Consider the following 15,851-nt stretch of genomic DNA (forward strand, 5'->3'; position numbering starts at 1 on the left):
CAAGTGCTTCTTTAATACATGCATGAAAATCTATTTCACAAACTTTTCAGCATTTCTTAAAATTCAAAAGAAAAACATGATGTTGACTTATTGAGATCTAATAATTTTGATTTTTTTATTGCCACGTTACCACGCTCGGTCCTGAAGTAGCCATCAACTATATCAGGCTGTTGTCATTAGCGAGTTTATACCTGTAACTCGGTATTTTGAAGAAAAGTTCTTTGATTCTGTCCTGTCGACTCTTTCACAAACGATGGGAATGACTTGCATAGTATCGTTATAATATTGCACAAGATATGAGGTATTTGTTAAGGTACTAGATGCCATTTACACTAGCTTGTTTTTGTTTTTTCAAGGTCATCAACAGTCACGGCTCTCCAGGCATCTAACACCTCTTGGGGTCTTGTGAACTCTCGGCACGCCAAACTTGTATGGAACTTGTCACAGTTTTTGAATTCAAATAGTTTGGAATGTGTTAACGAAATATTTGATTTTTGTGCCACAAGTCCGATATAAACATCATCAATTGGTAGCCATTTCACTAAGTGAAAATTGGAAACTAATTTTTTGGCAATGGTTGTGCTTACTAAATAAGCGCCTCCTGGAAAATAAGGCGGAAGAACTTTTTGAGGATAATCTTCTTTGGAAAGATACCATTTATGCTTTGGATTACGATATATCATGTGACCTTTTTTGACTAGGAGTCCCATAAACATGGTCTGTGGTGCTTTGTGAGCCTTAATCTGCTTCATCAGATTAACAATATTTATCTTAAAGTCATCATCTCTGTAAACAACAAACTCCGAGTGTACACAGTACTCACTCATCCATCTGTATCCCATCACAGTCTTATAAGTCAGGTTTCTATAAGCGTCAATGAAGCTCCCCTGGATAATGTCCCCGAATACTTTACTTTCTTTGAGGAGATCCTTGTCTCTAGTGGCAGACTGGCCTAACAGAAACAAGGTCTTTACAGAATCTTTGTAGTCTTTATAGGTCTGACTTTTAAAACGTATCCATTTTCGTAAATGAAAGTTTTCTGGAGAAGACTTCACGAGCATTAATATTTTGGTTCCATTATAAGTTTTGAAAGAATCACAGATTGTAGAAGGATTTGTTATATAGGTAATATGTGCATAAAATGGCGTCGCTGTAGTCTTGGACACATTTAGAATGCTAGAACCGTTTGTTGGAGGCAGATCTTTTTTAGTGATGCCATAGACTGCAGAAGGTTCTTTCAGATCGTAGCGAGGTCCTTCCTGGTTGGTTTTGACTGTATTTGTGACTAGAATTATACTCGTACACGTTAAAAAGACACACGTCAGAAACACTCTGAAAAGGAAGCTTTTCATCGCCTGCACCATGGAATCAATCTGAAATGATATAATTGCACAAATAAGTCAGTAGATAGAATTAAAACAAAGTTACAAATAATAAAAGCCTCTTATATGAGTACTGCATTCATCCGTCCACAATCTAAATCTTACAGACAATCCATGATATTGTATGTCCTAAGAAAATTAAATATTCCATTTGATTTTCACAAAAATAAACAGCAGTAAAACAAGATGTGTTTGTGAAACACTGATAACCGCTATGGCATCTCATAACCAGGGTTAAAGTTTTTTTTTTTTTTTTAAAGTCGTTGAAACTCCAAAAGTCGTTGATAATCAGCTTTTAAGTAATTGAAAATGCTCACAAAAATGTCTCTGATTTCACATAGTACTAAAGTGAACTTACCCATGGAATTTCTTCAAAGTTCATCATTATAGTTAATCATATTATATAGGGAAAATGATCAAATCTTAGATATATTTTCAGGAAGTGAGAATAAAAACACCAGCTATGCATTTTCTAATTGAAAATTGATCAACAGATATAATTTAGGATAGAAAAATATAGGTATCCAGGCATTTGGAGAGAATGGCATCTTTTTTATGCTTAAACAGTATTTAAGTTCCTCTTTTTTCTTCAATTGCCATATAATACATAGTGTAAAAAGCTTGTGCTATCATTGCTGGACATCACATATCACATCTAATTTCATATCATGCTAATAAGCAGTGGTATCTAATGCTAGACTAAAGGAAATTCTATTTGTCTAAAAATGAATTCATTTTTTTTCTTTTATGGGGTACAAATGTCAACTTTTTACAAGACCGTTTCTAAGACTTCAAAGAACCTTGAACCATATTAAGATGCATAAAATAAAAATTGTTGCAAGAAAAGATCTCAATTTCAAGCTTCATTTTGAGACTTTTGAAATAAAATAATAAATTTAAGAGTTATCCTTCCTGGCTGAGGATCGGATATCCTTAAGCATAGTAATAAAGTTTATGCCAAATTAAAGCGCCGACCACTGAAACCAGGAAATCACATGATTTTTCCTGACTTTAGACTCCTTAACATTTTTTTTCGGTTTCCTGAATACGTTGAGCCATGATCACTGGTTACTAGGGCTATAATTCGTGATCGTTTACCTACTTTGCCCAGAGATTTCGGTTTAATTTCAAGTGTTTCGTAGAAATAAACTTTTTGAATTCAAAAAATTAATCTTACTCAAAAATTAAATCATTTATAAATGATGATATCTGAACTAGCCGTGAAAAATAATATTCCTTCAGAGAGGAGCAATGACGTAGCAGATTCATGCGCGTTATTATCGTTTTTGAAATATAGCAGCTGCGTACTGTCGGATTTAAATATCAGGGTGCATTAAATTATTACCCACCTGCATCTTCCAATGTATTTTTTGTTAACTAATCAAAAGGCAAAAACTTAACAACAACAAAATTGCTTATGGTTGAATTCTCTCATTGTATAATAACACACAACATCGATATTACATAATATCTAACAAAGATTTTTCAATTATCAGCTGATTAGCATACCCCCTGGTGTTCTTCAAGACTGGTCTTGTGAAAATAGTGAGGGATTTCGGATTTCTATTTGTTTTTAAACCATTGTCATCTTTCGCAAACAATTTGATGTAATTTGTATCGTATTCTTCATGTATAGGGCCTGAATAGACAAACCCTCATATACTGGAGTAGACGTAATCCCTTTCATTCTTTTAATAAAGGACTCTAAAAAATTGACAATTTTCAAATATTTATAATTCGTTTTGCTGATTAATGTTATTATTACATGTAATTGTTTTCTTTAAATCGAAACTAAAAGGAATGATTATTTTAAACATGATTCACCCGGAATAATAAAAGTGTTAATGTTCTGCCTCTAAAAAATACAAAATTATAAGTACTTTTTGGAGAGTCAAATATCAAAATCTGTGTGACCTTTACCATGTTTTAGCTTGTCTCAATAATAGGGTTATCCAATCTCAATATCAAAATCTGTGTGGCCTTTACCATGTTTTAGCTTGTCTCAATAATAGGGTTATCCAATCTCAATATCAAAATCTGTGTGACCTTTACCATGTTTTAACTTGTCTCAATAATAGGGTTATCCAATCTCAATATCAAAATCTGTGTGGCCTTTACCATGTTTTAACTTGTCTCAATAATAGGGTTATCCAATCTCAATATCAAAATCTGTGTGGCCTTTACCATGTTTTAACTTGTCTCAATAATAGGTAATCCAATCTCAATATCAAAATCTGTGTGACCTTTACCATGTTTTAGCTTGTCTCAATAATAGGGTTATCCAATCTCAATATCAAAATCTGTGTGACCTTTACCATGTTTTAACTTGTCTCAATAATAGGGTTATCCAATCTCAATATCAAAATCTGTGTGGCCTTTACCATGTTTTAACTTGTCTCAATAATAGGGTTATCCAATCTCAATATCAAAATCTGTGTGACCTTTACCATGTTTTAACTTGTCTCAATAATAGGGTTATCCAATCTCAATATCAAAATCTGTGTGACCTTTACCATGTTTTAACTTGTCTCAATAATAGGTTATCCAATCTCAATATCAAAATCTGTGTGACCTTTACCATGTTTTAACTTGTCTCAATAATAGGTTATCCAATCTCAATATCAAAATCTGTGTGACCTTTACCATGTTTTAACTTGTCTCAATAATAGGTTATCCAATCTCAATATCAAAATCTGTGTGACCTTTACCATGTTTTAACTTGTCTCAATAATAGGTTATCCAATCTCAATATCAAAATCTGTGTGACCTTTACCATGTTTTAACTTGTCTCAATAATAGGTTATCCAATCTCAATATCAAAATCTGTGTGACCTTTACCATGTTTTAACTTGTCTCAATAATAGGTTATCCAATCTCAATATCAAAATCTGTGTGACCTTTACCATGTTTTAACTTGTCTCAATAATAGGTTATCCAATCTCAATATCAAAATCTGTGTGACCTTTACCATGTTTTCACTTGTCTCAATAATAGGTTATCCAATCTCAATATCAAAATCTGTGTGACCTTTACCATGTTTTCACTTGTCTCAATAATAGGGTTATCCAATCTCAATATCAAAATCTGTGTGACCTTTACCATGTTTTAACTTGTCTCAATAATAGGTTATCCAATCTCAATATCAAAATCTGTGTGACCTTTACCATGTTTTAACTTGTCTCAATAATAGGGTTATCCAATCTCAATATCAAAATCTGTGTGACCTTTACCATGCTTTAACTTGTCTCAATAATAGGGTTATCCAATCTCAATATCAAAATCTGTGTGACCTTTACCATGTTTTAACTTGTCTCAATAATAGGTTATCCAATCTCAGACTTCTTAGATCAGCACAGTATGCACACGTAAGAGTAGAGTGTATAAGGCGCGGATCTAAGAAGTCTTAGCTTTACAAGATGGTGTCAGTATTATATCACTAGTTCAGTTTAGAGTTATTATCTTAATAGAGTAAGAACCTAATATATTTTATAAGTAAAAGAAAATTCCTTTGCAAAAATATCCATACATATAACCACAGCTACCAGACGCTGGTACTTCTACAAGGGAAACAACTCTTGCGCATACCCTCCGCTTCTAGCCTGCATAATATTGCAGGCTAGAATTTGCTTTTATCAATGACTTGCTTTGACTTAAATCGAAATGCCTGAGCACACTATCTTTACTTTCACTTTGCGATCTGCAGAGCTCTGCTGCCATGTTTCAAAGTACAGTTGTACTGCCGGAAGATAATGAAATTGTCATACTCCTGTACAGAACTATACTCTGTCTTGTTTATGGACACCATTCTATCAAACTGTATCAACATTTAAAGATTTAAGAATACCACTTTTTCAAAATATATATTTAAAAATTAATCCATTAGTAATCCTTACATTTAAAAACCAGTATTCTTTTACACTCTCTTATTTCTCGGTATTCAAAACATAATTTTACATACCAACTTCTCACAAAAGTTACTTGTCCCTGCCCTACGACGCCCTAGGTTTAAACAACTCCATACAAATATTTTTTCAGCAGTTTCTTAGAGATCATATTACACCATTTGTTAAGGCTGTTCTTACATATATCCACATGACCGTTTCAACCCGTTTTCTTAAGTTTTTTCACGTTAAATCGTGATGTAAATGGTCCTTCTCGAGTTATAGGTAACTTTTCGGGGATCGATTCAAACTTTTAATCATATGCTCTACAGACATTCAAAAATTAGACCATAGAACAGAACAGAACAGAACATTTATTTTCTAATTTAGAGCCCATAACAGACAAGTATGAAATTATTACAATAATAAAGAAAAGATATGCCAATGGATAGTATAACAACTTGTAAATGACATTACTCATTTCAACAATAATATTGTACTATTTCAGTTAAAGGGAATACTATATATAAAACTGTATGACTACTACAACATGTTATCATTTATGAATTTGCCCACAGAATTAAGAGTTTCTTTGTCTTCAGTATTGAGTAACCAAAAAAGTTTTTGTTCATCATCTAATGCCGAGAAATTGGGAAATTTACTTTTAATTGATTGAAAAATTTCTTTTCTTTGATGATCATATTTTTTACATGCCGTTGACCTTTGTGTCGTGTTTCACTCTTCACGCCTGATTAAATGCGGAATTCTAATTTGATATCCTAGCATGATTTAAAGGAGACACGAATGCTTCATATTACGACACAGTATTTGTTCCAGTTTAACCAAGCAATTAAAAAAATGAATAAAATCGTTTGTATGATTAAAAAAAATCATGTATAATCTTTTAAATAAAACTTAAGAATAATAAGAAACAAACATTTTTTTTTTTTTTACAATTTATTTTATTGTCAATTAATGTTGTTAAATCAGAGGGAATTAATTTCCCCTACCATTATTGTAGAACTGTATCTTGTTACAGTAGTTAAATAATATCTCAAGGTATCTAACTCCAAATTACATGGAGTACCCCCTCCCCAGAATCGCAGTTATTTACGCTTTCAGAGAAAAGGCACTGGTACACTGTTTATTACCCTTCTCTTCTACGATAATTTATCTACAAAACCATACACGTATTTGGCATATGCCTGTATTATTTTATTTTTTTTATCTCCGAAAACAGCGTCAAAACTTTGCTCGTTAGGAAAATTCCAAAAATCTGGAGCTAGGGATTCTATTATGTGGGGGTCGGAGTTTTCGTATCACGTGATTTACAGCATCACACACTGTATACAAGAATATATCAGATCGATCAACTAAACGTTTTAATAACATGTAACAGTTGTGATAGTTATTTCTTTTTGAGCGTTCCATTTATACTTAAAAATTACAGTTAAACTTCATGTTCATATCTCTCTCTCTCTCTCTCTCTCTCTCTCTCTCTCTCTGTGTGTGTGTGTGTTTCTTTAACCGTATTTCAATCTGTATTCCATTCAGTTCATTGTATATGTATATGTGTACCTTGGCCTTTTGTATAAAGAGGCTATTTAAAGGCACAATTATTGTTTAATTAACTTAATGTTTCTGAATCCGCCTGATTTTTTTTTTTGGGGGGGGGGATTTTTACATCCTTCTTGGATTTTCCAATCATATACTAGATTTAATGGTAAAGCCTTTGGGCCCAACCCTACTTTCATAACAGTCCCCCTACTTTCAAATCTCTTTTTAAGTACTTCCTATTCGCAAAGCTGTTTGTATTTAGGTGCATAAATATTCATGTTATACTAGTACAGTGGATAACTGGCAAGAAAGTATAATGATTGAATCTGTTGTTGTAAGTAAATTATTTATTATAGTGACATGAATACAGTAAGTTTTACAGCGATAAGCTTCATTTTTCTCAGCCTCGGCCCGGAAGGACCTATAAGTTACAGTTAATATATTGACAGTTAATATCGTATATAAAATTTCCTTATTGTAAAGTTCTGATGGGTTTTAAAGGCATTAAATATAGAAGGGGCTGATTTGTTGAAAATTTACATAAAAGATGAGAAAAATGCGAATGAAAAAAAGCTATAATGTTATGAAATCATATTTTACGGAAGGAGTCTATTATCATTGTTTCCTTTAGTTTATAATGAAGCAGGAAATGTTTTCTGCTTTCAATTTCAATTCAATTTCTTTCTCATAAAATTAACACATGCTGTACTAGGTTGCTCACAGTTTCGACTCGAAACTGTCATTAATGATCTAGGTAAGTCCATATTAATCTATTGCTCCAGCCCTATTCTGGTTTTTTGAGTCTTTCGGTTTGGGATTGACTCGATCTGAGAAAGTTTTGAAGTTTTCTACTTTTCCAATTTAACGCCTTCCTCTCAGTAAGCGAGGACATTGAAATTTTAAGGAGGTCTATATCGTTAACATTCTCGTCAAGATGACATGATTTACTGCGCACCGTTCAGAATGTCCTCTTCGCTATTGTATTTGGATAACATTTGTTGTAATAAATCAGGTTACACTGCGGTCTAACTGTATGTAGATTTAGACTATGATCTTTCAAATTTTAGAAGATATCATTAATTTTAAAGGTTAGAAAAGATTTATTCTATTTACATTTATAAACTTACTTGTTTGTGTCATCCAAATGCATTGAGGTTAAACCAGATTTAAATAAAAAAGCGATAAAATCTGCCTGCACGTTTTTGTCAGGGTCATGCAGGAAGTAAATATTGAATTGTACTTCAGAATTTTACATGTTGCACTTTCCTAGATCAACACGACAGACACGTAAATGTGGTTGAACTGCACCTCCAAATCCATCGTACGAGGGTATTCTCAAGAGTTTTTTTATTTAAATCTCCCAGAACAAAGCAAGTCAACAGAGACATGCGGTAAAGTTTCAAAAGTATAAAAAAAAAAAACCCCACACTTTTATGCTCTATGTATAGTTATTTATCTTCCTAGTTGGCCATGGTTGGCTGGCCTTTATGTTTGTCCAAAAATCAAGTCCATGGTAAATCCCCAGAAGCCTGTTCCCCCTCCCCGACCCCACCAACATGGAATACACTTTTTAGAATTTGGGTATATGTTGCCTCTATCAGAAAATTTTGAGTTGGAATTTTTGACTAAACATGGACCCCTCCCCCAAAAAATCCAATTTATGACCCAAGTGATGGCCAGGTTTAAAATTGGGATAACACTCATTAATATTCATTTTATATTATTTACTATTAAATGTACGTATAGATATTTTTTTAAAATAGATTATTGTTCTTTAAATGTTGGATGAAAGTCTTTATTTGGTGGTCTCTGATCACAGAACACGGTTCTGATAAACAAGGCCTTTGTCACAGAGATCGAACTCAATAAATATCCCTCACTTCCTCTTATCTTGTTATCCAGATAAATATAAATGTACGTAGAATATAATGATGAAACATATGGGAAAAAAAAACTAGTACCTACAAGGAAAAACATATTTTTAAAAACAAAAATGCCAGGAAAAACATGTGAACAAACATCTTGTACAAAGAATAATCATTTTTAATTAAACTTAACTTTAACAGTTTAAGGGATCATCCGTTGTCCAGCGTCTGTCCATCCGTCTTAAACTTTAAAAAAAAATTTAACCTCTTCTCCAGAATCATTGCGTCAATTTTAACCAAGCTTGCCACAAAGCATTCCTGGGTAAAAGAATTCTGAATTAGTTCTGGAAAATAAGGACCACGTCCTCATACAATTAAGGGGGAATAATTAAAAAATAGTGAAAATTTGGGAGCATCTTTTAAAAATCTCAAAAACAACAGAACCAGAAGCGATCAAACTTATATAAAAGCTTCCTACTATAATGTAAATTCTGAATTGTTCAAATCATGGTCCTCAGGGATAGGATGTTCCTGAGAATACATGTGTATTTTTCAAAGTTTTTTTTCTATATTCATATAGTGACCCTATTATAACCGGGCACATAATTTGTCAACCTTGAATCAACATTTAAATTACGAATGGTTGAATTTTAATTTGACAGATTGCAACACTGCTGTTCTTCAGCAGATCTTTAAAATACTAGATTATATTCCCTATAGATTCAGCATCCGAAGCAAGCTTGGTAAAGTGCAAGCTTTTCCTTAGATATATCATCCAAGCAACTTTGGTCAATATAGGGCTTATAGTTACTTGGAAATGACACCTGCATTAAAAACTTTAACCTGCTCCAAAAACATTGACCTGCTCATTCTTTAGCTGAAATTGCAGCACTTGAAACCTTGACTGGTACAATGAAACATAAGTTAGCATCGTCCATGCATCTCTGATTAATATAGGGCATAGAAGTACTTGAAAAGAAATCTGCTTCAAAAACTTTAACCTGGGAAGACACCGAGGGTAAAACTTTGTTGAGGTGAGCTAAAAAGTAGCAGTAACTTATGTCCTATTATGCAGACTGCAGAAATCAGCCATTTTTAAAATTGATAATAAGAGAGTCTGTCTACCCAATACGTTGACATTTTGCAAAAAATTTAAACAACCCGTGATGTAAATAAATTTATCCGACCTTGCGGGAAAGGTCAGAGAAGATGCGATTTCTACAGAAGATTACCACACTAGAATATTTTAAACTAAGTGCTCATTGGTTCTACCAATCTCTAAAAATTTATTGAATTTGAAATTAATGAACGGCAGATTGCTTAATACACAGTGATATCATTGCCGATGTGAAGCCCACTCGAGTTCTACCATTCTAATTGAGTTCCCCCTCCACCCGCAGTGCAGCACTACCTTCCTATTAATAATTAATCGATTCAGCAAAGTAAACCAATGGTTCAGATATCTACTTCTGTGTTTTATAATGGCTACAGCGCTAGCTCACCTATCTTTTTAATATAAGCTTTATCTAATATTCATGTGAAACTTTCTCTACTTTGATGCCATGCTAGTCCGAGTGGTCATGTTTTGATCAAAGGACAAGGTATGAATACGTTCGTTACAGAATTTCCTAAATTCTGCGGGAACTTTGTCAAATCTGAGATACTTCTTACCACTGAAAACATAAAGCATCTAATACTGGTGAATGGAATATATAAATCTGGTACACAGGCAAGCTTGTGCTGTGTTTTCTGATATAAAATGTGTTTTAAAATTGATGAAAATTAGAATAAAAATGAGAAAATTGACCAATTTATTGATCTTCCTGTAACGTATGTGTATGTTATCACTAGAATCAATACTCATTTTTGTTACAAAGATGGCAAAATCTTTTTTTTATATCATGAAGTATTGCACTGTTCTAAGAGACACTCCAAACCAATGGACAGAAAGGTGTCAAAGTCTATCTTATCCTTTGAATGATGAACATTGGTGTAGCATCTAGCCTAGATCTAGGCTAGATATCTAGGTCCATTAAAAGCACTGTGTGAATTAACGCTTGATACATGTATCATTATGTAGCGGCTAGGCTATCATATCGTTGAAGAATGTAGTTCTACGTAAACTTCATGGTCATCAGATTCTTGAAATAATCTATTTCATGATTTCATTCGCTCTATTTAAATGCTTGTACCCGAGGTAATAGCCTGTTATGTCAAAAAACAGATAATGCTTCAGTCAGTTACTCTGGTCTACACAAAGCAAAACAAAGCGTTGGTCAATACAATAATTAATCTAGATTTACTTAACGATAGTGAGTCCCTTGTAATCATATATATATATATATATATATATATATATATATATATATATATATATATATATATATATATATATATATATATATATATATATATATATATATATATATATAAATATAAAAGTAAAGGCCTTTTCAGAGGGGAATCGAAGAGAAAAAGTCCAAATAGCTCGAATTCACTTTTTAAAAATTCTTGACGTTTTTAAAAATCTTATCAAAGAGGAGGGAAAACGTGTTAAAGACTCGTATCAAAAAACCATGGTTTCAATATTATTTTCAGGAAGGAAAATTTCAAACGCAAATGAACTAATGAATTTGATATGATATATTATAGCGAACAACTCACAGGAAGACCAAGATCCTATGAATAAATCAGACGGTAATTTGTGATTAAATTCTACGTTTAAACATCATTCAAATCATCATAAAGGTTGAACATGCATACATATTGATTGATTGATTGAATGTTGTTTTACGTCCCATTCGAGAATTTTTCACTCATATAGAGACGTCACCAATTACCGGTGAAGGGCTTCAAGTTTTGACCTTTACTCGTCGCTCAGGGCCATTGAGGGATCTTTATCGTGCCAACGCCTGCCGTGACACGGGACCTCGGTTTTTAAGGTCTCATCCGAAGGACCCGCAACTTTCACTTCAAAGTGCCGAGCGCATGGCGAAGGAACAGTTGCTACCCATTTTTTTTTATCGAATTAGGTCAGCCGCGGCCGAGATTCTAACTCGCGACAACCCTATCACGGAGCGAGCGCTCTACCGACTGAGCTACCGTGAACGGTTGCATACATATTAATTCAAACGCCATCATATCTACTCAGTTTAGAGGAGCTTCGTACAGTATACAGTGACTGATTTCCTTTTTACCGGCCGCCAGGTGGCGGTCGGTTATTACCGTCTTCTTTGGAAGATGGTATACAGAGTTGAAGTATTTTACAGTCTTCGGACTTCGAACTTCCTCTCTTTTCTGATTGGTAGAAAATACATGAAGTGAAAATTTTTAATTATTTCATTGGTTGAAATACTGATCATGGCAAAGGAGATAATAATTTTCTGGTGATCTAATTTTCGTGCGACTTAACAATTTTTCTAGATTTTCAATCTTAAAAAAAATCGACAAAACGAACCAAAAAAATTGCAATAAATGAAACTGTCACTTCAATTTTTTTATAGCAACTATTAAAAAGTGTTTTTCTCTTTTAAATTTTAATGGTTAACAGAAATTGAGTGGTTGACGAACTCTAATGTGCGAAGAATATTAGCACACGTGTTGGGCATTATCTAAAGCAAAGATTGAGTTTATATCTAATCAATATTTAAACAGGATTTATTATATATGTTTTAAAATGACGTATATATAATGTATATTATACAATTCCTATTGGAAATTTTAAAAAATAAAACAAAATTTTAATTTCCTTGAAAGACAGAATATTACGAGATTTTTGCTCCAGCATACGAGGATAATGCGCGTATTACAATGTGCCGAGCATTTCAAAGCCACATCTCAACACCAAAACAAAGAAACTGAAAGCGAAGAAATGTAGTGGTGGATCTAGAGGGGGGTTGTGGGGGTTCAACACCCTTCTTTAGATTTGCGAGAGAGAGGGAGAGAGAAAGAGCCTCAAATACTAGTATTTGTTGTGTTTTTACTAAACTAAATGTTCCTTGAAAGGCTACTTATAATAATGTTGTTGAAAAATAAAATCCGCGCCTGCAATGTCTGTTGCCTCATAAAACATGTAAAAGGAACAACTAGTTTGCGGCTGATTTTTGACGCTTGCATCAATATGTTTCTTGTTCTCCCTTAAATGTATTTATAAAATTGTATGCTTATTTATTGCAAACAAGAATACTCTTACCGGTAAATCAGCTGAATATATTAGTTTAAAAGAAGCATAAACTTACCGGTAAAAAGTTGAGTATACTGGTAAATATACTTATCCATCTGACCCTTCCAAGAACATTCCGATACAGTTTAAGCATGGCAGACATCCCAAAATTTTGGGGTAACAAAAAAAATATTGCAAAATTGATGCCAACAACAACCCACATTCAAAACAGTTCTTAAACAATAGTAAAATATCGAAAAATTCTTGGTTAAAGTATTTTTTCTTGCATTAACCACGTCTGAATTGAAAATTCCATGTGAAGTTCCGGTTATTGACTGTCTACTTCCTTAATGGTCAGCTTAGAGAGACACGGATGCAGCAGGTTACACGGAGTACTCAGAAGGAAAATTCATTTAACAGGAACTTCAAGATACACACCAAGGATACAACTCATATTACAATCGGACATTTATACTAGAGATCTTATTTAATGACACATATCAAAATTGCAAGAAATAACTGCTGACTGAAAATCAGAAAACTAATCACGCTACAGCCATACTACATGTATCGCAGTTCATTTATAGCTTGTGTGATTTCTACATGCTGCATTCAATAGATCATGCAGAATTCCTGAGATTGGTGTGATTTATATATATATATATATATATATATATATATATATATATATATATATATATATATATATATATATATATATATATATATGGTATCCGACTGTTTTCCCCGCATAAATGCTATGTATGGGAGTTTGGTTCTGTAGTATTTTTAACAAGAGGCTCATGGACCTTGACATTCACCTGTCATGAGTTTCTCAGACCATGATAATTGGAACTTGTGTAGACTTGTGCGTTAAAAATTTAATTCGTGAGGACTCTATAATCATAAACATATTCAAGCAGATTATCTCCTAAAGTTCAGAAAAAAGATAAGCTACACTATTATCAATTTCAATATATGACCAACTTAGCCCCGCCGTAGGGCCTGATTCCGGGTCCTGGGGGACATGAATTATACATTTTTTTAGTAGAGGACTATCTGCTTATTATATTACCAACTTAGCTCCACCCTGAATCTTGAACCCAGTAGCTATGAATTTCAAAATCGATAATGGGCTTGTTGCTTATTGTAATCATGCCAACAGTTTGACTGTTTGGTTATCAGGAGGAAAGAAGAAATTTTTGTAGTAAGGTTTTAGGGTTCTGGACACAGGGAGACATAGCTGCAGAACTGTAGCGTTAACGACCATAATGCTACAGATCCCGTAATGCAAATACATGTATTGCAGACCTGGTGTAATGATAATGCGTAATGGTAATGCACTGTAATCATTACATTTTTTTCAAAGTAATGGGATGTAATTTGTAATGGATCCATCTTTCAATTACAAGTAATTGTAATGTAATGCATTACTTTTAAAAAATGTCAGTAATTATCAATTACTTTTCAGTTACATTTCAATTACATTTTGTTTTTTAATCTCTCTTTATTTTTGAATCTGAAACAAATAAGGTCACTGAGAGGGCTTTAAATATTTATTTAATGGTGATTGATAGACATACTAAATAATTGTTTTAATAGAAAACTTCTTGACAAGACAGATATAAAATCAATTGAAGAGAGCCAGAAAGAAATATTAAAAGAAATCATTAGGTTTCAAAGAAAGCCACAAAACAAGTGACATTAATACATGTATAGTGAGACTTCCAATTAATTAAGATACAAACTATATTTTCAACTTTTTTTCTTTTCACAAAGTTCATTCTGGTAAAATAGACTTGGTAAGCATGATACAAGATCAGTATGATCTACTTGAAGACACAAAGGGAAAAGAGCCAAATATAAATATTGATATATTGCCCATCATTCATTTTTTGGTAGCTTATATAAGAGTCACCTCAGAATTCTGCAGCTAAGGGAGACAGAGACCATGAAATTTTAAAAATCTGTTTGTTCTTTACTCATAGTTTATAATAATATTGGTTGAAAATGGTTCAGTGGTTCCAGAGATTCGAAAGTTTACAAACGACGCACGAAAACATATATAGCAATATTACCCTGAGTTACCCAGGTAACTAAATATGGAATCTGTGGATTTTTATTTCAAAAAGAATTATTTCATGAAAGAGGTCAAAAGCTCTCAGGCGTGATCTGTCTGAGAGTTGATTCTGTTGTTGAAAAAAATATGCATTAGAGCCAAACGGCACAAAGTACCCCATATAATTCCGTATCACGCCTTTGGAACATAATATTTTGACACAATGCCCTGTTCATTTGCCTGGAGTACTTATTAGGAATGTCCATACAGTGAATTAATCGACAAAAGGCAAACGTATATCTTTATGGTAGTCATTATATAAGAAACACTGCAAGTCAAATTTACTTAAGAATGTCATTAATATACTGCCAATAAAACTCCAAACAATCGCTAAAGCTTAAAGTAACAATAAAGAATATTTTCTTTACATATCTCACACCTGAAATAGTTACCATGTCCTACTAAAACAATAATCACAAAGCGCGTGTGTGTGTATGTGTGTGTTTAACACTAGATATCAAAATGCCCGAATCTTTTGAACATGAATCTTTATAATTCTGCTGTATTTACGCATCAAAAAATATTTTACATAAATACACGAAGAATTTGAAGTTACCATAACTTCCTGTTTTGTTTACCAACATGAAAACTGTTAGACAATCAAATATTTAAAAACTAACCTGTCCAGGTTACACGAACGTGGTTTAATGAATCCAATCAACTCACACACACCCGGATTGTTTAAAAAAAAGGTATGCTAACACTACAGACGACGACCTGTTATGACTGTTCATTGATCATACACGAGTACTCCTCCCGAGAATAGAATTTCCTCGCGGCTTAATTCAATAAAATGCAAATAAATTACTAATGTATGAAATACGGTGTCCATTTAACAATCTTTTTAGAATTCCGTCACGACGTTTTGCTGTGTTAGGACATCAA

General features: G+C 33.0%; 1 protein-coding gene across 3 annotated transcripts; it reads right to left on the reverse strand.

The window, feature by feature from the left end:
* LOC133205234 (beta-1,3-galactosyltransferase 5-like) lies at window positions 1-15,645 on the reverse strand. Of its 3 annotated transcripts, none has more exons than XM_061341000.1 (2): window positions 15,587-15,645; window positions 1-1,373 (listed from the first exon to the last, which is right to left on the reverse strand). In XM_061341000.1, the coding sequence occupies exon 2, from the start codon at window positions 1,362-1,364 to the stop codon at window positions 333-335; it is 1,032 nt and encodes a 343-aa protein (XP_061196984.1). In that variant the 5' UTR covers window positions 1,365-1,373; window positions 15,587-15,645; the 3' UTR covers window positions 1-332. The 3 variants fall into 3 exon arrangements, with proteins under 3 accessions (XP_061196984.1, XP_061196985.1, XP_061196983.1); XM_061341001.1 differs by lacking the exon at window positions 15,587-15,645 and adding an exon at window positions 7,948-7,999; XM_061340999.1 differs by lacking the exon at window positions 15,587-15,645 and adding an exon at window positions 5,341-5,452.
* Between the last annotated feature and the right edge of the window lie 206 nt (window positions 15,646-15,851).

The sequence above is a fragment of the Saccostrea echinata genome, unplaced genomic scaffold (assembly GCF_033153115.1).
Source record: "Saccostrea echinata isolate AGI-Se365-2 ecotype Australia unplaced genomic scaffold, CSIRO_AGI_Sech_v1 ptg000054l, whole genome shotgun sequence".
NCBI lineage: Eukaryota > Metazoa > Mollusca > Bivalvia > Ostreida > Ostreidae > Saccostrea > Saccostrea echinata.